The sequence below is a fragment of the Corvus cornix genome, chromosome 2, assembly GCF_000738735.6.
Source record: "Corvus cornix cornix isolate S_Up_H32 chromosome 2, ASM73873v5, whole genome shotgun sequence".
Taxonomy (NCBI): domain Eukaryota; kingdom Metazoa; phylum Chordata; class Aves; order Passeriformes; family Corvidae; genus Corvus; species Corvus cornix.
Genome location: NC_046333.1, coordinates 29,896,019 through 29,918,464, shown reverse-complemented (window position 1 = coordinate 29,918,464; position 22,446 = coordinate 29,896,019). Strand labels below are relative to the sequence as shown.

General features: G+C 38.9%; 1 protein-coding gene across 40 annotated transcripts in view; it reads left to right on the top strand.

Moving 5' to 3' along the window:
* Window positions 1-9,591, top strand: part of CLASP2 (cytoplasmic linker associated protein 2) — a 147,487-nt gene extending 137,896 nt beyond the window's left edge. For all 40 annotated transcript variants that reach the window (XM_010398668.4, XM_019285521.3, XM_019285520.3 and 37 more), the window contains 5 exons: window positions 616-809; window positions 1,600-1,728; window positions 3,401-3,607; window positions 4,752-4,868; window positions 5,937-9,591. In XM_010398668.4, coding sequence (XP_010396970.1) covers window positions 616-809; window positions 1,600-1,728; window positions 3,401-3,607; window positions 4,752-4,868; window positions 5,937-6,023 — 734 coding nt within the window. In that variant the 3' untranslated portion in view covers window positions 6,024-9,591. The remainder of the gene's footprint in view (window positions 1-615; window positions 810-1,599; window positions 1,729-3,400; window positions 3,608-4,751; window positions 4,869-5,936) is intronic.
* Window positions 9,592-22,446: the final 12,855 nt, after the last annotated feature.

Genomic DNA, 22,446 nt, shown 5'->3' with positions numbered 1-22,446 from the left:
TGCAAATAGAGGTTGTGTTCCTGTGTTTTTCCATTATCATGGAATCCTCTCTAATCAAAACTAAAATCCAGAGCCATCTCTTAATGAATTGCTTTTGGGAATCTCTATGGGACTAATAGCCCTGGTTTACTCTTTTGTGCTAAGAACCATTGTTGTACTTTTTTTTTCCCCTTGTTTGTTTTAGCAGCCTAGCTATTGTTGTGGAATCATGGCTTACGAAAGTCTGAACAATTCTGTAATACTAACAGAGAAAAGAAAGTTTTTTCATCTTGAGTGGAAGGGTCATATGGGAAAGGTGGCACTTTGTGTATAGATCAGATTTAAAAGGATGCTTAGTGGGTACTGCAAGCCTAAAAACTCCTGCAGTAGACTGGCCTGCTGGGGGTTTTTTGCAATAATCGTTGTAAGGGTTTTGGGGGGATTGTAAGCTTGCTCAGCAATGTTGGCTGCACTGAAAAGGTAGTAGCCCAACTGCAATTTTTGCAGGCTGATGTGGGGAAAAAAACAAAAGCATACTCAAAAGCAAGCAAGTCATACTAGAAAATATCCTTCAGCTGTATAACAGGCACTAATATTTATTTGCAGTAACTGTGTTTGTGCATTACTTTTTGACAGAGCCTCCCATGGACCATTCTGATCTGGTTGCAGAGCTACTGAAAGAGTTATCAAACCATAATGAGAGAGTTGAAGAAAGAAAGGCTGCGCTGTATGAGCTCATGAAGTTAACTCAGGAAGAGTCTTTCGGTGTTTGGGATGAGCACTTCAAAACAATACTACTTCTGCTGCTTGAAACGCTTGGAGATAAAGAGGTAAATTCAGATTAATCCAGTTAAGAATGTTAACAAAGCCCATGGCTTACTTTCAGTACCTTTGACATTTGTATGAGTTGTAGAAAGGGCACAAATTCCAGTTAGTGGTGGAAAAACAAAAAAACTATGGAATTACAAAAATGTCATGAAGTCTGATTGCTGTGGTGGTAAAAAGGGTATCAGTGATACTTAATGTCTCCAGGATTCCTATTTATGGATTCTGACACAGTAGATTGAATGAAACATTTTTTCACTGAGATTCAAAGCTTATCTGTTTATAGCCCCTGAAGGAATCTAGAATATCAAAACATCATGTGTGGCAGTGGATTTAAAAATTTATTTCTAAAATACAGTAATGCTCATTGTGAAGAGACTGAGTTCTGTGTAATAATTCTCTACAAAGGCCATGTTTTTGAAATTACTAAGGATCAAAGACACTAGTACTTGAGTTTGATTTTTAAAACAATTGTAAAAAAAAAAGTAAAAAATGTATTTGCATGATGGTTTTATCAGTGCTTGTGTTTGCAACTTAGCTTCTAGGTGGCATAGATAAGTAAAATTACTTTAGCAGTGTTTATGATACATCACCTGAATTTTCTGCAGAAAGAGAGATTGAAGATTTTTTTTCCCTACCTTTATTTGTTAACACTAGATTCAGACTGTATATGTGTGCAGAGCACAATCTGATATTTTTTCCATTATTAAAGACTTTTCCAGCAGCTGAACAAATGTTAAAGCATATGTCTGTTTAAAGATGCATAACTCATTTATTTTAATATTGAATCTTTAGCATGCAATTAGAGCTTTGGCACTGAAAGTTCTAAGAGAAATTCTAAGAAACCAGCCAGCAAGGTTTAAGAATTATGCAGAGCTCACAATCATGAAGACATTAGAAGCGCATAAGGATCCTCATAAGGAGGTCAGTAATCAGTTATTTTATTTGCTTACAGTTACGACAGATTATTACAAAATGAAAGAGCTGTCCAGAAAATGTGAAATTATTCAGGTCTTATTGAGGAAGTAATTCATTTCATAACAGGCACATTATTATATGCTAATAACAATTATGTTATTAGTTAACATGGGTATGGAAGAAAAAACACCCTGCAGTTCTGAAAGCTCTTGAATGGTTAATATCGTTCCTAATAACGATGGTCTTTGGGTGCCATCCCAGAGGACAGTGTAACCAACAGTGTGTCACCTTAGCTCTTCAAAGAATAACTGAAAGGAGCTTTTTTCTTGTTTGACATCTTAACCTGAATATAGGTGTCCTGGAGATCTAAAAGAAGCTTTGGATTTAAGTGAGGTTTGTGGTTGAGAGATGAGCCTAAACATGACACGGAATTGTCAACTCTTTCTACTCTGCTCCATTTGAGAGCATGGCTTTGAGTGGTGTTAAGGGAAAATATGCAGGATTATGTCAGTGGGGGGAGGTGCTCGTGCCAGGAATAGTGAGGGGGTTCAGGAGAAGGGTAAAGGTAATCTTGCTCAGATTTATTTGTGATGGCTGCATACACAGTAAAGGATAATGCATGTAAATATAGGAAACACAGCTACAGTAACCAACCCAGTATTCAACTTCTGATATCAGTGCCACTGATGCTGTGGAAAGGATCCATGTTTATTACTAAATGAGTACATCTTCCCCATGCAAGGGCACTTTGTGGAATTTACTGTGGAGTTTCAGGCTTTGAAGTTGACTTTGATTCCTCCCATCCCATGAGTTTATCACTCATTTGATACTCATTTCTCTTCTCCTTGCATTCTCTGGATTTGTTTCATACACTGTATTTATTACAGTGTCATTTCCCCATTGTTCCTTCTCTGTTCCTGTGCTTTTTTCTCTCTCATGGTTTCATGTGTTAGGAGTGAGAGAGTAAAGGGGACAAGGATGGAGAGAAAGTTCTGGAGGTTTTTGTACATCAGTGGTGTACAACCGCTCATTCTGTACAGTGGTTTCTCCTGTTAAATGGCAGATGCCACCACAGCACTAATGTGAATATCAGATGTTAGTTTTCTCTGTGGTGCCCTTGTGTTTTGAGCTTCTGTACCTGTTGACATCCTACCTAATTATTCTTGTTCTGTGTATTCTTCAAGCTTAAAGTACTCTCTTGTAATAGTTTCTTTCAAAATTATAGGGGAAGAAAAAGATTGGTTTCTACAATTATCAATCTAGGCATGTCATTAAACACACTTTTGAAATGAGTGTGGAAACGTGTTTTGTCAGTGATCACTAACTTAACAAGCAATAACCAATGACAACACAAGGAATTAAGGTTTACAAAGGTGGTGATACTTCAATATATAGTTGGAGGGTATTGCAGAGTAAAGAAATTGTGTAAAAAAACAAGCAGGTTTGAAAAACTGATACGTGTATTGCCAAGGGCATAGTAGCCACAGGATATTGGGAAGAGTTGTGTTTTTAAGAAATAATGTCCAACAGTTGGAATCAATGGAGTCTTTACATACTCTATAATACTGCAGAGCTCTTGATAGGAAATTTTTATGCTCAAGACCATTCCTGCCAGAAAACAGACCACAGAGTAACAGTCTCATATAAATCACTTTTCTGTGTCTTTTTCTTTCAATAGGTGGTGAGATCTGCTGAAGAAGCTGCTTCCATGCTGGCCACTTCCATTAGCCCAGATCAGTGCATCAAAGTTCTCTGTCCAATTATCCAAACTGCAGACTACCCCATTAATCTGGCTGCAATCAAAATGCAGACAAAAGTTATAGAAAGAGTATCTAAAGAAACCCTCACTCAGCTTTTACCAGAGATTGTGCCAGGTCTAATACAGGTAAGGAGAGAAGAAAGAAGAAAATAGGGGGGGAAAAGACCAAACAGACTAATAAAAAGAAACCATATACAGACGAGTTGCAAAGACTTTTTAAAAATAGTACCACTTGGTTCTCATGAAGGATTTCACTTGTCTGATAGTTGATGGCTGCCTTGACCCAAAATAGTTTGGACAGTAGGAATCATCTCTTTGATTAGCAGGGAGCTAAATTATAACTCAGAGGAAATCTCAGTAGGATATAAAGTACTGGTTATAGTTAAGCTTGGTATATACTTTTAGTTTTAAGATTGTTTTTTATTGTTTGTACCTTTTTCCAGGTTACATAATTTGGTGTGAAATTGTCCATGTTTTATTTGTGTATAATTGTAGGGTTTTATCAATTGGGGCTTTTGGGAGGCAAGAGGAAAGAAGCAGTTTTAGAAAGTTGAATAAAATTAGAAGGGTATCAGAGGTTTCTCTTCCTTTGTCTTTAAAACTGAATTTTTTACCACCTTATAAAGAGCCAAAATATATTAATTTCCTTCTGGTGGATAAAGACTCTTTGGAGTTGGCAGCTGCATTCTGCAGATTTCTGTGTTTAATGGGTGTGATCCAGTCACACATCTGCGGGAAAATAGAGGCAGTGTGAGAAGGGAGTGTGAGTCTGAGAAGGGAGTGTGAGTGAGACAGCTGGGCATGGGGTGATGGAAAAATGGCAAAAGAAACAAAAATTATTAAAGAATGAGATGGGACTTAACAAAAGAATCTTAAATTGTTAAGAGAGTTCTTTCAGAGTCAGGAAGCTTTAAATTGTGAGTGGTCTTCTGCTTTAAGTAAACACCTGTATAATCTAGAACAGTTCTCTTATGTGCTCGCCTATTGCGTGGCAGCAGCTGTTTTCAGTGTAACTTATGAACAGGATTGTGTGGGTTTTAAATTCAGCCTGGAAAATGATTATCAGTGGTGATTAATAAGCAGCCCGCTTTTTAACTGCATGCTCTGTATTTGCATGTTTGTTTTTTTGTTGGAATGCTTCGTTGGGCTACACTGGCATTAATTTACCATAGACTCCAATGTATTTATTATAGTAAATAAGTAAATAGTTTTCTGAGGCTTTTAATCATTAACTGATAAGGTATTAATGTTAATTTTATTGCTTTTCTAGGGTTATGATAATTCAGAGAGCAGCGTTCGTAAGGCATGTGTTTTCTGCCTTGTAGCCATTCATGCAGTAATTGGTGATGAACTAAAACCGCATCTCAGTCAACTCACTGGCAGTAAAGTAAGTAAAAGATACCATTTGAAGAAATCTTGGCTCATGATTGCATCTATGCATTTGAAATTATTTCGGTTGCCATTGCCTGAAAGTTTCAATGAAGTGTATATTTGAAAGAGAATATCAGTTGTATTAATACAACTTCACCGTAAAATATTCAAAACTGAGAGTCCACAGATCTTTATTTATGCAAGTGTACAAACTTTAGCATTAAGATAATTACTAAGCTATGTTTCTTACTGCTTTTTAATGCATTCAGTTCCTTGTATGCTCGTAGTAGTGATAATGGCTGTATTCAGCAGGCTTTTCCTATCAGTGTTTCTTGTCTTGTTTTCTTGCAAGTTCTGATTGAAAAACAAGGAACATGCATGTCCATGCTACATGCAGCAGTTTCATTTATTCTTCCTCCTTGTTATTTTGCTTTGACTAGTCTTTTCAGTACCTGTAATTTGAAATAATAAGAACCAGTCTGTGGTCCTTTTTCTTCCAGGATGTTTATGACTTCATTGACACCTTTTCATGCACTTTTTGTATGTAAACAGCTATATGTTAATTGTGAATATCTTTTTCTTTTGGAGTGAAACAGGCCAATTAATTCTGTGTGTCTCAATAAGGCAGTTCTGTCTTTAAAAGAGTCTCTGGCAGTGATTGTACTTAAAGTGACTCTAGACAATATTGGAAGCTTTAGCAAATACCAGCATCAGCAACTCTGACTTAAACCTCAGCTTAAACCTCAGCACTAACCTAAAAGAAAAAAAACCCAAAACCACTACCATATTTAGAAAAGCATTATAATTGGAGGAAAATATTCCATCTATCTTAATCTAGCTACCTTATATCATACTCTTCTTTACATCCTTAGAGAAGCTTGAGCAGTTTCCTTATGAAAAATTGTACTTGTGTTTGATGTTTTCATTGGGCATGTATGTTCCTTTTGAATCAACTGTGTAAAGTACAGTTTTGCTTTTGGGGAAAAGAAAAAGGATTAATGTCTGTCTTGTTGTATTCTTCCTGTAGTCAGTCTGTACAGTTTGCAAATACTAAACAGAACTAATTTCTGTCTTAAATTTGCAGATGAAATTATTGAACCTTTACATCAAACGTGCACAAACAGGCTCTGGAGCAGGTGATACAGCAGCAGATATGTCTGGACAAAGCTAATGAAGCTGAGAAGAGTTAACCAGGTCTCCTAAAGCAAGGGCAAGGCCCTCTTCAGTGAAAGGAAAATCCTACATACAACTTCTGGAACCTTTTTCTTGTTGGTTTTTTTTTTCCCCCCCCCCTTTCTTTTATTTTTTGTTGGGGTTTTTTTTGTTTGTTTGTTTGGGGTTTTGCTTTTTTTCCTTTAACCAATGGCTATCCTCAGCCTGCATGAGACTGTTGCAATAGAATTATTCCAAATCTAAGGAAAAACAGTATTAACATCAGTTGATCAAAGCAGAATAAAATTTTTAAATAATCTTATCCATCAGTTACCCTGTTCATAATCCTCTGTGTCTTCCCTTTAACTTTTGCCAGTGTTACTGTATTAAAAAAAAAGATTTTTTTAATGCTAATTAAAAAGGTATGCTTTAAGCTTCAGAAGTTAAAATATAAATTCTGTTGCTTTTCTTCAGCTGCAGATAACATTACTTTTTTATTGCTATTTTGTTTGAGTATCATGTCCTTCGCTAGAAACAAGACGTGATGTGAAACAAGGCTGAACTAGTCTGAACTGCAGTGAGACTCGTTCACTGTGTTGGTGGTTCATCATCTTATTTACAGCTTGTTTGGGATATTCTGGAGATTGAGAAATATGCCTATAAAAAGAAAGCTGGATTGATCCAGTTCTGTCACAGTGATATTGTTCATTGGTTGTATGTTTGTTGCATAAATAAGAATTTAGTGTGCACAGTAGAGGACTGGTACAACCAGTACCTCTTAGTGTGGAAGACAGCCCTGCCAGGGCAGCACTGCCGACCTGGTGATAGAGTGGCAGCCTGCTGGTGAGCAGCAGAGTTCATGGTCACTTGATGGACGTGAACCATCCTTGTCACCTTTCGTTCTTCAAGCAGGATGCTTCAGAATGGAGTGCTCTGCCCAAGCATGCTCAGTATGTATTTATCTTTATCACTAGAATGTTTCCTCTCAACCTAATTGCTGGAACAAGTAGTCTTGTATTGTAACTCACATGGGATCTTACGACAACAGTGCAGAAAACTATTTATTCCTTACCTTCCGAAAAGCACCAAGATTTTCTGCATTGAATTTAAATGGGGGGAGGGGGGAATAGTCACAAATGCTATGGATCTCGCCACCCTTTAATTTAAAGAAAAATATATATTTTGGATGAGTAGGAAAAGCTGCACCAAATTATTTGCATGGTTTTCTTGAATAGCATCCTCAAGACCCATCTGGATTAAGGTGTGGAAATGTTTCAAGGGTTTGTTTTTCCATTTTTGAAAAAGAGTTAGTATATTGTGAATAATGGTTATTTGTATTTATGAAGTTGATAATGGAAAGAGAACAAAGATAAGTAAATGTGTCCCTAAATGTTGTCTTTCTTTTTTTTTCTTTTTTTTTTTTTCTTTTTTTTTAATATAAGCAGCAAGCTAATTGAGAAATGGGTTGAAACAGTGCCCTTCCCAGGAATAGTGGAACTCTTTTTCCTGACTTTTTTTTTTCCCTTTGACTGTGATGTTGTCTAGTTGTAGGAAGTATATCCTGATAAGAGAGAAAATAGTGGTGCCAAGGATTGTGATCTATGCTAGGCTAAAATTCTCTCTACCTCTTCAGGGTGACTAATTTTTGACTGAGCTGCTGCATATAGCACCCAGTAGAAGAACTATCTACAGAAAAGTCTTTATTTTTTTTCCAAATTATCACTTAATGTGTATTCAAAACTCTATTCTTCAACATTGCAGCCAAATATCATAAGAAACTACTTACACACTTTACCTGCTAGGAACCCTGAAAAAAAAGCCAGAGTGAAAAATTAAGTCAGATGCTTGTAGTTAACATGAAAGGTTGCTTTTACTTTAGTTTGAAGTGAATGCGATAGAAAGAGCTAAGATGTGGTTATTAAAGAAGCAATGCCATTGCAGAGATTTATTTGGAGGAAAAGTTGTAGAAATATATGTAAAGACTTAAACCCAAGACTGTCATAACTCGTCGCTAGCCCTTTTTAGCAGCTACATCAAGAAAATAGTATCTCCTCCTTCTTTCCTTTGTTACGTGTAACATCCTTGTTGTTTTCTACTGTTTAATTACATTGTGTATTTATAGTTCTATGCTTACCATTGTGCATATACTGGCAATAAAATGTACATAACATTACTTAAAAGATCAGCAATGTATACATTCTGGTTTTTCTGTTTTATTTGATCACATGATATAAGAAAAATTATAAATGTGATTCATACAACATTGGTTAAAAAAATTATCTTAATCTTCATGTTTTCTGTGTCCAAATGATGTTTCTTTATATAGTCTTGTTACTAAATCTGACTTGGCATTTGAGAACATGCTGTGAATATAGGTATGCTAGACAAATTTTTAAAAAATTGAATAGACTATGAACACGGTTTCCTTCATCTGGGCAGATTTCTTGTTATTATTTCATTTATTTGTACATTATACATCATTTGCATTTTATTTTTTTAATATTTAAAATTATTTTTCAGTCTACAGTCTTGTAGTTTTTACATTTTAATTATACAAAAGGTCACTTTAAAAAATTGCACGAATTCTAAGCTTAATAGCCCTGTATGTTATTCCTGCATTTTGTATAGGTAATATTTATTTTGAGAGAATCATTGCAAGATGACTGTTACTTGTCATCTTTTTGAAGAGGCTATTTCATACTGAAAATATAAGTTATTGAAACATACAGTATATATTCTGGATGAAACCTAGTTTTTTTACATGTAAACAAAAGCTATGTTTTTTATCCCCTATATGACTGAAAAATTTTGCTCCAGGTAGAGGGGAGGAAGATATTTACACGAAGTCTGTTCATCAGTTTTGCTTTTAAGCAGTCTTGAAATGTTTTAAGTGAAGATATCCCATGTATTAAAAATCTCAATGCAATATATTTAAATATTTTACTTACGATATGACTAGTTCTGTTTCCAGCAGAGATGGGGTTGTTATCTTTGTAAACAGATAGAATCTATTTATATTACATGAGGCCATCAGAATGTAAGAATTTGGAAAGAAAATTATTTCCACAGCAGCCAGTTTATCAGATTCACTGCATTGCTTTTTGCCTTCATTTCCTATATTAAAAGTAGATATTAGCTCAGTTAAATCTGAGCAATGATTAGTCATGCATATGTTCCTGCTGGAGGTGGTTTCTCTGATGGATTAGCATAAGATCTGGGAAAAATTAGGACAGTTACAAGTTGCTATTCTTTCAGAAAGGGTTTCTGTATGTTCCTTCTAATATCCTGTGAAGATAGGTCATTGCAGTCATTTGAATACTGAAATGTAATTCTTAAAGGTTGGGTTTGGGCTTAAAAAAAGAGGAAGAAGAAAAGCTACATGCAGAATCAGGATGGTAAATCGATATCGTGGATGTCTCAGACTTGGATGTCATTTGCGTTAAAGAATTTTGAGTAACACATTATGTTCAGATGAAGTCTTAGCAAGGAAGTTGGGATAATAAATGTAAATTGAAAGGAGAGCTGATCATGTAAATTTTCCTGAGTTGGCTTGCTTGTTTGTTTTTGAAGATAAAGGTTGGAACAGATTGAGTCGTGGTTATTATTTGTGGTCTGAGTCACAGAGCAAAAAGAACAAATGTCTGGGTCCTGAAACACTTATATATTCTTGATGGTTTCTATGCGTGTTGAGACATTTAAATAAATTCACAAACATACCTATGAGAAAAGTCTTTAGAGAATGCAGGCCCAGACTGCTCACAGTTTGAATTTTCAGCAAAGGAATTCAAATGCTGAATGTGACATTGTCCCTTTGAAAACAATCATAAAAGAGAAAATAATTTTGAGAAATAAATCTGTTGAATTACACTGCAGTTGCTCCCTATGGGAGGTGAATGAGAATGGTTCCACTGGCTGTGGTAACTTCCACTGTGTTAGTTTGGGACTTGGCAAACACAGAGAACACAATAAACATAAATGTGATGTGGATGAATAAGCAGTTTGGAACTGGAGGATTATCTGGAGAACAAAAACTGTTGTTTTCTCCCAATAAAATAGTAAACTGATCAGTTTTGCAATTGCAGTCTACTTCCAGGTAAGATAAAAGTCAATATTCATATTACATTCACTAAAGAAAACATCTTAAAATTCCCCCCCTACATTTTGTATTTGAGTTTTCCAGCTCATTAAAAGCATGTACTTTAAAGATCTGTTTCATAATTTATATATGTTTTCTTCTTTTTTGTTAAAACACAGAAGATTGTCAGAGTTTGAGGAACCAATTGTAAAAAATCAAACTTCACTTAGTCTTTTTATATATTGTTTATGTTTCTATGTTTAAGTATACTTCAAGAGCTCTGAGTTTGCAAGATATGCAGCTTGGATTATCCCAATTAAAGAAGGTTCTTCATTTGCTGGTGGGATTTTAGGATAGTAAGTGTATTAACTAAGAAGTTTGCCAGCAGTTTTGAATACCGTACAATTTCTGGTGAATAGAAAAATTCTGTAACTTTTGATGTATTTTAGATTGATATAAGTGATCCTAGTGGAAATACTTTGAGGGAGTAAGATTGGAAAAGTGTTGATTTCAGACAGGAGGTAGAAAGGTAACTGAACTTGATCTTGGGCATCAGAGTTTTCTTTTTCAGTTTTCTTTTTCAGTATCCTTTCTTTCCTAGATCATGATATTGTCCACCAGTGCTCATATTTGGCCCTCTGTAAACTCATATTGCAACCAGTACTGGAGATCGTTCTGTTAACCTTATGTCAGGATAAATTCAAAAGCAATGCCTGTCTGCCCAAGGAAGACCTGTAGCAGTAAAAACAAATGTGTAGATTTAAGTTATGCAGTAGACAGATATTCTCAAAAGTCAGCTGGACTGGTTTAAGTATTCCCTCACCATCTTTTCATCTCTGCCTGTGGCAAAGCCAACAGAGCACCTTGTGGGATCATCCCTACTCTGTTCCCCAGTCTGATTTGTCTGGAATAATCTCAGACTGGTCCTACAGCAACACCCAGGGCTCACAGATGTGTGCCAGAGAATGAATGAATGCCTGTCCTGGGCGGTGAGGATCTACCTGTATGGGGGGCAGTGGTGGAGGAGGAAATGCAAGAAAACCCATCTATTTCTTAGCACAGTGTGTTTAGCCTGAGCACGTATAGCTCATGTCAAAATACTAGGGAGGACGAGGAAACTGTTGATTTCAGCTTGGATAAACAGCTCAAGTGCAAGCCTGTAGGGGAATGGATGTGTGCTTCGTTTAAAATTGCAGATCAGCATGTTTTATAATGCTTAATTAATTTAAATGCTAGTCTGAAATAATACATTTGAAATGAAACTAACAGTGGGCAACTGCAAAAAGCCTCTAATCTGGAAAAATAGTAATTTCTGGCCTGTTACTTTGTGTCCTTTCAGTACAATTTAAACATGCAGATAAAACATTTTTACACTATAGTAAATGTCATTATAGATGGCTGTATCTTACATAAAGAATTTCTGATCTGTTTGATACAGTTTTTGATCTTTCAGATGACAACTGTGGCCATCCTGGCCAACTAATCAATTGAAATATTTTTCCAAGGCAAAACTACCTGCTTTCCCTAAGAAGTTTTCATGCATCACTGTTTATATAGTCTGTATCTGCCCTAGAGAAGAAATCTAAATTGGATGTTACCTGCTTGTTCAGAAAGTGCCAGCTTAAACTTTTTAATACCTTACTTGAAGAGCTGCTATCATCAGAGGCTGCCTTTTCTCCAAAATGTATTAATTAGCCACTGCTTCTTGAGCCACATAGGAAGATTATTGCTCTTTTGGGAGGTGGAAAATGCAGGGTTGCTAGAAAATACAAGGAGAAAGACATGTTGTATGTATTTAATTTAACCCCTTGTAAGTTGCAGCTATTGTTCTTAAAAACCTTAAAGCCCATGTTTGGCTTGTAATGTTTTTAGGAAGGGGATTTTCTTGGAATACACAATGTCTTCCTTTCTGCTTTGGGAATTGAGAAGAAAATACTGAGTTGGAGGATTTTATCTACAAAGCCAAGCCAGCCCAATGCTAGAAAATGTTAGACCTGGCAGAGTACCAAAGCTGTCTCAGAGCCTCAGGTAAAAGGGAGCTCGTCCCTTAGGACTGAGAAATAACTGAGCTCTCTTTTCTGTGTTACAAGATGCAGGCAGCCTACATTGCCACAGCAGTCTGGGAGTCCAAATACTGATTTTTAGGCTACAGAGTAAGTGCACAGAAAGCACAGATTAGCAGAGTAACAACTACTTGAACCTGTCCACCTTTACAGACTTCTGAATCATCTGCAAATAAAACGGACTCCACCCTTTGCCACCATCATAAAAACATGCTAACTTAAGTTTAGATTCAGGTATGATGTGATGGGTTAAGTCAAAATATTCTGTGGTCAATGATGCTGTCTAAATTTCAGTGCCTACAAATGATGTGATAGGTTTCTTTGTAGGCCTTGGTCTTCCTAAAAGGCAGCAGATGAAATGGAAGAAAGCAAAGGTAATACTTGCCGTGCTCCATGTTCTAAGATGTGAAGTCAGACATTTATTCCTCAGTTCATACCTCAGCACCTTACTGCATCCTGAGATTGAGAAGTAGGTAGTGTGAGGAATATGACTATGGAGGAATAAAGTACAGACCAGGAATACCTTGCAATGGAGACTTTTCTTAAAAGGGGACAAGACCCTATGAGGAAAGGAGCATACCGTGCATTCTTCAGAAGCAGCCAAACTTATGCTTTTTTGTAACCTGACACTTGAGCATTGGAAGCAATCCATATTTCTCCTTTACATATGAAGTTACTTCTCCGACTGCCTCACTCATCAACGAGAGACTGAAGCAAGTCTAAGCACAGGATCTCCTACATATCTGATGTATTTCATCAAAATGATCAGAAGGGGCTGTTGAAGCATTTGGCAGTGTTATGCATCAAGCAGAGTTCTGATCAGATACTGTGTGATGTGTTGCCTTGTCTCTATGCTGGCAGTGTCCTAAGACTTCTGCTGGAATTTAGGAGGTCTACTAAAAATGTTCGTTGTGGGTTTTCCCATTTCCCCTTTATTTTTGTTGGCAGGCCTGCTTCTCAAGAGTTCTGTATCACAGAAGAAGGACTGATAAATGCAGCAGTCCTTACAGTGCTTCAGCATTCAACAGGCCCGAATTACAATACGTAAAACCATCCAAGAATCCAGATTAGAGGTGGCAGGTAGACATGGAGAACATGTGGGGGCATTGCTGCTCATCCTTCGCTGCACTCCACAAACACGGTGCACTGCTGTTCTCAGGCTGTCTGTCAGCTGTGACCCTGAACTTCTGCCACCTTCAGATGACCAGACACAGCAAAAGGACTGGGCTGGGTCAGCCCTTAGCGTGTCAGGAGGTGTGTGGAGAACTGCAGGTCAGTGCAGTGATGGATTGCATGCAGAAGTTACTCCTGCTTGTGGTGGTTACCCAGCACTGTTTAACTTCACTGCAGTAGTAGTGAACACACTCCCACTAACAAGGTGTGTAGGAGGGAGAGAGAGGTTGTGTATTCAGAAATAGAAGGGCTGGAAACGTGTGTCAGCACCTTTCACACAGGTGTATGATGGATTCATAGCCCATCCAAGCCAGGAGTATCATCTAGACATGGATATCTCACTGTTACGTAGTGATGTAGGTGAACAGGGCCACTGGGGTCTGGTTTGACAGCAGTTTTCATTCCAAAGTCACCCTGCATTAGGCAGCAACTGCTATACACCCAAGAAGAGTCCAAAAACCAAATGGAATGCATCAAAATAACAATACTTCTCTAAATTCTGTTTGGGGATGAAGTATGTAGGGATTGCTTCTGCATAAATAGAAAACTTTCTTCTGATTTTAAACTGAAAACTAGTATTTAAAGCACAACAAAAATCATCACTGGACAGCAAAAACTTGCATTAAATAAAATTTTCAAAATAGATACTGAATTCACAGTGTCTTGTATTGTACCTGATTACATTTTTCCATGTGTTGTCTGTAGAACAATTGTTACTTGTTCAAAGCAAAGAGCAAAGATGACATTCGGTCATATATAACCAGTTACAATACCAGTATTTAAGGTCATTTGTTGTAGTTCTCAGAAGAGCAATCAGAAAAATTATATGAGGAGTCTGATCACTATAAAAAAGATTAGCAAGTTGAGTGATGCCTTAGGAGACCTCATCATTTTGAATGCAGCTCATGGGAAAAAAATCCAATAAAGTTATCAGGTACCATATGCTAAAGTACTTACCTTCAATGCATATCCACCCACTATCAAAACATGAGCCTCCCCACCTTAAATTTCAGCTTGGACTTTGCATGCCATACACAAGCCTTAGAGCAAGAGATGTTTTAAATAAATAATGTCTTGTTGTTTGTGTATACAGTGCTCCTTTGCTGAGATCTGTGTAACTGGGCAGATCATAAAGCAAGGAAAAAAAATAGCCCCTTAACAATAAACAGTACAAGGTAAAAAACTCACCTTATTTGTCCCCAAACTTGAAGGACCATGTAACTACATACCTTTATGTCTAGAGGTTAGTCAAGGGCAGCAGGTGTGGGTGTGGGGAATATACAGTGTTTCACAAGGCAAAATACCAGATTTAGACATAACTTGGGAAGTTTATCCTGATTTTAAAAACTGAGTTACAGTGTACTTGAAGCTGTACCCCTATACTGTTTGCAAGAGAGATCAGACACAAGACTCTGAATAGAACAAAGAAAAGAAACACTGAATTATTTTGAATAATAACTCTTCTTTCTACATGTTCTGTCTACTGTATTCCATACAAGGAACTCAAAGCATCTATGACTAATAATCATCTTGTCAACTGTTGGAGGGAAAAAAATGGCAAAATTTCCTCTTTCACAGCACTTTTGCATAGAAGTCCACAAGACTTGGTTGTGCTTTGCTTCTGTTATACCGTCAGGAACAGTCGTCATGGTGGGATAGGACGGTTTGCAGCAGCAGCTTTTGTGGTCACACTCTGTCAAGTATGAAATAGTTTGCATACCATGAGGGGCACCTGTAACACATGCCTTGAGTGTTCTGCCTTTTGTAAAAAGCAGGTACTTAGAGCAGAAGAGCTACAATTATTTCACGCTCCTCACACACCCCATCTCCTCAAGGCAGTAGTTTTTTGGATATTATCAATGACTCGATTATCTGCATAAAGGTAGTATTTGAAGAATCAGATGAAGGTAATAGACTGAATGGGTACATTTCCTGTGATGCTCCTGTGTTTTACTACAACCTGCTACTGTGGTCAGGAGAGTAAAAAGCTCTGGTAACAGCTGGGCAAGCTAATGACAGAGAACTGAAATCAGAGAACTAAAGCTCTCACTCACTACCTGCATTCAAAATACACAGGCTGAACCCAGACCAGTAGCTAAATCTGCAACTGCTTGCCTGGGCTCCCCTGGGGTGGTTATTTTCAGTGACAGCAAATTGTCTGTCTTGATGTTAAGAACAAATCTGCAACCCTGATATGTGGTGTTTGTGTTATGTAAAAATATCAAAATGAATTCTAAAAGGACTAGGAACCAAGTCTATGCTAAAGATAAAAAACAGGTGTCTCAATTGCTTTTGCTCCCAAGTCGTCTCCTGGCACAAAAAAAGACTAATCAAAACTGCAGTGTTCCCATTTGCATTCTGACAAGTAAGCATCTGTCAAAAGCAACAGGCTGGTTTTTGGGGGAGAAATTGCTGGGCAATTTAAAGCCACATGAGCTCTGTGGGATACGCATAGAGAGGTGGGAGCCATTTTGTGGTAGAGCTCTTCGAGTGAAAGGGAATCTGTGGTATTACCCTTTCCATTTCACAGAAATACAAGTCAGAACAAAACATGCCGGCCCTCTATATGGGAAGCTCTTGTAAACCCCAGAGGAAGGTTGTGAGAGTGTTTTGTGGGATGTGTAGTTCTCTTCTTGAAAATAATCAGCACAAAGGGAAATGGAGCTTCCAAATAAAACACACTGCATGCATTTAACTCCTTTGCCTAAATCTAGGGCTGAAGACAGAGTAGCTTTATTTCACAGCTTACCAGTATATGGAGCAAACTGGATATCAGGACATGTGTTCTTCTACAGTCACTGAAATCAAAATAATTATTAAAAAAATACAACAGCGATCACTGGGACACGTGCAGCCCTTTACATCTATGAGGATGCTTGTTACAAGTATGTGGTTATAGAGATGTGTAAGAGGAACAGCTAACCTTGAGAAGACTCATCCAGCTCTCATCTTTGCTGGAGCAAAGGTCAGTTTGTGTACACAAGCAGATCTGTACCATAACAGCCCTCCTCAAGGTACCTACATGCCTCTTGGGGGAGAATAATCTCTTAGAATCACTAAGGCAGCAGTCCCAATTCTTGTCTGCTTTCCTGGACAGCATCACATATGGGTGTTTGTTTCTCATCCCACATTTACAGTTCCTCTACTATTATTCTATATTATTACATGCTGGGGAGATGATTCTGCCCCTTTACTCCACTCTGGTGAGACCCTACCTGGAATGCTGCATCCAGCTCTGGGGTCCCCAGCACAGGAAGGACATGGACCTGGTGGAGTCCAGAGGAGGCCACCAAGATGGTCCCAGGGATGGAACACATCTCCTGCAAGGAAAGGCTGAGAGAATAGAGATGGTTCAGCCTGGAAAAGAGACATCTTAGGGGAGACCTAATTGCAGCCTTCCAGTACCTGAAGGGAACCCACAAGAAAGACAGAGAGACACATTTTACAAGAGCACATAGTGACAGGACAAGGAGGAATGGATTCAAACTGAGAGTAGGTTTAGGTTAGATATTAGAAAGAAATTCTTTGCGTGAGAGTAGTGAGGCACTGGAACAGGTTGCTCAGAGAAATTGTGGCTGCATCATTCCTGGAGGTGTTCAGGTTGTATGGGACTTGATCAACCTGGTCTAGTGAAAGGTGTCCCTGCCCATGGCAGGGGCGTTGGAACTGCATGATCTCTGAGATCCCTTTCCAACCCAAGCCATTCTATGATTTTGGTCTTTGCTTTTTGTTTGCATTGTTTGATGTTAAGTAAATAGAGTAAATTAAGGGAGAATTGTCTGAGAAGCTGTTAAAAAAACCACAACCAATTATGTTTACTTGAAGGGGGGTTTTTTTGACTGATACATATTATTATCACTCTAATACGAAATAATTCCTTTTTGTTTCCCAGAATCTTGCTCTCTGATATTCTGATTTTCATAGTTTGTATGTTGCCACAATATTGTAATACTACTTTAAAGTATCTTTTTATAAAATGAGCTGAGTTTTAAAAAACAAAAATAACAAAGCCACCAATGAACTACTACTACTTGTCAGCAGTCCTTCCTATTTCAAGCAGAATGGGTGCCCTCTGCAGGTAACTGTTTTCAGATGAGGATTTTGATGTGTGCCCCCTTTTATTCCTGAGTGGCAAGGTCTTTGCAGGACTGACCTGTACTATTCTGTGTGTTTTAAAATTGATACTGCAATCCTGGCTGCAAATCCCAGCAAACAAATGGCACTGAGATGCAAGTGCACCAAGCAGCTGGTTTGTATCTGAATATGTTTTTTCCCTAAAGTGTGGGTGTGAGGGGTGGTGTTGGGTGGGTGTTGGAGTAAATATTTTTCCAGCAATTTGACAGTGTTTTCATTGTTGGGTTGTCTTTTTTTTTTTAATCTTGGTTCACGGCAAGAAGGTAACTATAATGTTGTAGTCTGCCTGCCACCAGAATGGAATGAACAGGCAAAAAGGATGCAGTCTAAACACTGCTGAGAAGGCATCTTGCTCGCTTAGAGAGGTCGTTGTGTATTCCACCTTTTTTCTTTTTCTCTGCAGACAGTCGTGCCTATGCAGGTTACAGTGTTCACAGTCTCCGAGTGCACTGTGTGAAGAGGGAGCTGAGTGCCTCTCTGAGGCCAAGTGCAGTGGAACAGCCCTTTCTCCAGCTCTGTAGCTCAGTGGCACTCTAGGATAGTGTGGAGGGAGGGGAGGAGAGAAACAGGGATGCTGGTGAGGTCTGAGCTGCACTTATGTCACATTGGTAGTAAAAGAGCCCTGCAGCTGGGCAGCAGCAGCAGCACAATGAGTCTGGGGAGCAGGAGAGTATGTGGGGAGCAGCCAAAGACATCGGCTACCTGCCTCTTGGCGAGAGGGATGACTTGCTGGCAGCAGCTGAACCCAACTGCAACTGTAATCTGAACTTGTGTATTTGTTTTCTCTTTCCTATCTCCTATCACTGCAGTGACCATCTCTTAGCTGAGCACAATGCTTCACCTCATCCCAAAATGCTTTTCTGGCACAGCCAGCCTGAACATTATCCCCACCACCAGTATCCCACCAGTAACAACAGCTACCTGCGGTAAGTGAAGAATGGGGGTGACTTTTAATCATCATAATAATAATAATGATAATGCTGTAATACAAATGCAGACTGTACGTGCAACCTTTGCTAATTCACAAGTTGAAGCCGTTAAATAGAGCTGGTGATTTGAAAATAATTGGAGCAGTAGAGTCATCATGCTGGAGGTTTACTTTACTATAGCCCTACAATTTTCACAAGCCATGGCACTGTACGTGCATGCTACTAACAGTGTTAGGAATGTCTTACTGCTTAACATGAAGTTCACAGATGTGTTTTGTTTGTTTGTTTGGGGTTTTTAAATTACATTTGCAGTCTGTAGATAAAATTCTGTTTATATGAAATAATATAGACTTAGAAGAACCTTGATGTCTTACATCTACTTTGATTATTTGCTGAAGCTCAACTGATCTGCACAACCAAGGTTACGGGCTGCTTGTCATACCAGTGCAGGCTAAATGCTTTGCATTGAAATTCTGATGCAATATACAGCTTATTGCATCAGCATATTCCTGTGAGCTATGAACCTACTTTACCTCTTCATGATTGAAATATTATTTGTGTACAGTATTCAAATTTTCTTATGATTAAAAATCATTGTGCTTTGACAAGAGCTAGTCTCATAGATTCCAGATAATCTTGATGTTAATTAAGTTTCTATTTATAATGCGGTTCACTCTTTGTATTAAACTTTAGCTTACTACTTTTTGGCTAAATACAATGTACATGAACATGATACTGTTTAATCATTTATCTTGATGTGGCTCTTCCTATATTGGTGGCCTCACACCTATTGCTGCATCACAGCATTACTAGTTCTCTTGCAGAATTGTTGAGTACCATGTTTTTATTAGAAATGTGTTAAGTTTTAGATTTCAAACCAAACAAACCAACCAAAAAGAAATTCACAGGAATTGAGGCTATATTTGGGTTCCAAAGTATGAAACTAATGAAACTGCAGTGGAGTTTTATAAAATCAATCCACCTCAGTACAAAGGTGAGAGTGATTTGAAATTTAGATTGGCTAAGACAAACAGATAGCAAACACAGTGCTGTTTCTATTGACTTAAGCAATAAAGCAGAAATGAAGGACAGGTGCTCAAGTTCCCTGACGCAGTCTTGTTTACAAGTGACATGCACAGCTCCCAGTGCAAAAGGAACCAAACCACAAAGGGAAAGTGAGGGTGTCCACCCACTCCTCCAGTCTTCCCTTCTTCAGCCTCTGTTCAGCCTTGAGGAGGTTGGTCCCCTCACAGCTTTTCTCAGGGCCTGTTTTCACCATGTCCTTGCCTTTCCTTTCCTTGCCTTTGCTTCCCTGTATTTGCTTCCATTTTCCCACCGTTATCTAAAAATCTGCCATTTGAGTCCCTCTGAAGTTGCTCTTCCCACACACTTTTGAGCACCTGCCTTTAGGTTTGGATGGCAGCCTGCATCTGTGTTTTTGTATTGAAATACAGTGTAGGGGGGACCCTTCCATCTCTTACAGGCTGTGTACAGGAGCTGATCTCTAACGAGATTGCCCCTTGAGGCCAACTACCTTGAGGAGAAAGAACACAAACCAGGTCAGGCACGAGGCTTCAGTCTGGTCTTAATCACTGAGTTGCTTGGCTCTGTCCTCCAGGCTTCACCTTTAGTGAAACACCACAGCTCAGTCCCACATCTGGACATCAGTAAGGCTGATAGAGAAGAAGCATCCTCAGGGGAGGATGGCAGCATTAGTGATAAGCAGATGGAGAAATGAGTGTCCCAGGATTCACACATCCCAGCAGAACTGTACTTGGAACGCTTTTTTTGCAGATCTATTGGCAAAATCAGGCTCCCACTGCCTGCACTTGCTCTCCATTGTATCATGTCTCCAATTCCAGTTACTGGGTCTGCAGAAGCAGAATGGCAGGGCCGCAGGCAGTGTCATCTCTGACAGGTTAGACTTGTGGATCTGGCCTGCTCAGAGGGTCAGAGAACCAATTTGTGTGCACTGCTGATCCTCAGCTGAGCATCTGAGAATGGGACTGATCAAAGAACCTGCCCCAAAGAAAGAAACTCTACTTTGAAAACAGCAAAAACCAAACAACACACACCTCTACAGAAAACTTGTTGTGAATGAGCCAGGGATACAAATAACACTAAAGAAAAAATACCTTCACTTTAATACTCATATTTTAACAGAAAAATGGCATTTTGTGTCCAAAAATAGCTAAAGATAACATCTTCAGAAATACTAGCAGTCAGTTTGTTTATCATGGACAAGCTACAGCCAGCTTTGAAGACTGAAATGCAAGAGGATTGGTTTCATTGTATCCACTCAAGATACCCTCAGGAATGGTTGGAATTTATGTCACAAGCAAACAATTCCCAGTATAAAAATCACCAATTTATGATCTTACAACTGCTATGTAGCTATGTTAGCATAGGTCTAGTAAGCAGATAAACCAGTTTTGCTATGCATAAATCAAACTGTATGTGGCCTCTCTGGTCTTAGATCCTGTCTTATCTGTCAGAAGTAGAAAGTGCACTACTTTTAGTTTCCCACAAACCTTCTTTTGTAAATCTCACAAAAATGGGGTTCAGTGTTACTTCTGCTGCCTTTTCACAAAGTCCACTTTAGTTCTACACAAGGTCTGACTTCTCATTTAAAACCCTAATCCTTCAAAGATACAAAGTTAGCTTAAACTCTTAACTACTACTGTTGTATGCTGAGTAATGCCTACTAATTTATCAAGTGGACCATAAACATCTCATAATAGTGAATGAAATTAATTAATGCCATCATTTGGGTTGTTGACATTTTCAGAAGTGCTATTTCAATCACAATAGTAAACAAATGAAATCAGGGTATTGTTGTCATCTTGTCAGGCTTAAAAAGAGGAATTTTGCCTGTGGTAGTTCTTCTCACTAAAAGCTGTAACATGGTAGCTAGTGCCTAAGCTAGTGGCTTGTCTTATGAGCCCATGCCCTTTTCATAGATTTCACTTTTTCTAAGCTTCCCTTTACATGCAGATGAACTGTTCATCTGTCCCCAGATAAGCAGAGAACTCTTACAGCAATTACAGCAGCAAAAATACCAGTACCTTTTTTTTGAGAAGTTGGCAGTCATATTTTAACTTACAAACTGCCTTTAAAGATCATAAATCATGGTCTGTGTAGTTCTCTTTTATCTTTGAGGATGCCATATGCACATTTTGAACAACAGCTAGTATTTTGTTAACCATTAATGAACTTAGGGCCTTCCTACAAAACTTGCAATTGCAAAACTCGTGCAATTGTACTTCAAGCATGTTACTATAGGATCAAAATGCACTTCTTCTCTAGTTTGTTTTCTGGACATGACATTTTAATGAAATGTCTTGTAAAATTATGTAAGTGTCCTCTGAATTATTATATATGAGGGATTTTTTTGGTTTTTTTGAGCATGGAGAGGGGCCCTCATCAATATCTATCACTATCTGAAGGGAGGGTGTCAAGATGACAGAGCCAGGCTCTTCTTGGTGGAGACAAGGAATAGGATGAGAAAGGCAGTGGGCAGAAACTGATGCACAGGAAGTTCCACCTGAATATGAGGAAGAACTTCTTTACCGTGTGAGTGATTGAACACTGGAACAGATTGCCCACAAAGGCTCTGGAGTCTCCCTCACTGGAGATACTCAAGAACCACCTGGATGCAATGCTGTGCCATGGGCTCCAGGATGAGCAGGCAGGTTGGACCCGATGACCCGCTGTGGTCCCTTCCAACCTGACCCTTGTGGATCCCTTCCAACTCAGAATATTCCGCGATTCTGTGGGGTTTGGGTATTTTCCTGGGAAGGCTCCTCGGTGTTCTCTGGAAGAACGAGCAATGCAACGGTTGGGGTTGGGAAGGGACCTTAAAGCTTATCTCGTTCCAGCCCCCCAGCCCGGGACACCTTCCACCGGAGCAGGCTGCTTATACCGGTCACCGCCCCGGAGGGTAGCTGGGGAGCGAGCGGGGCCGTGCGTGGCCCGCCCGGGGCGCAGGCAGCCGCCATTCCCGGGCGCGGGCGGGACCCGCCGCCACTTCCCGCTCCCGCCCCTGCGCCTCCGGCCGCCGCCGCTTCC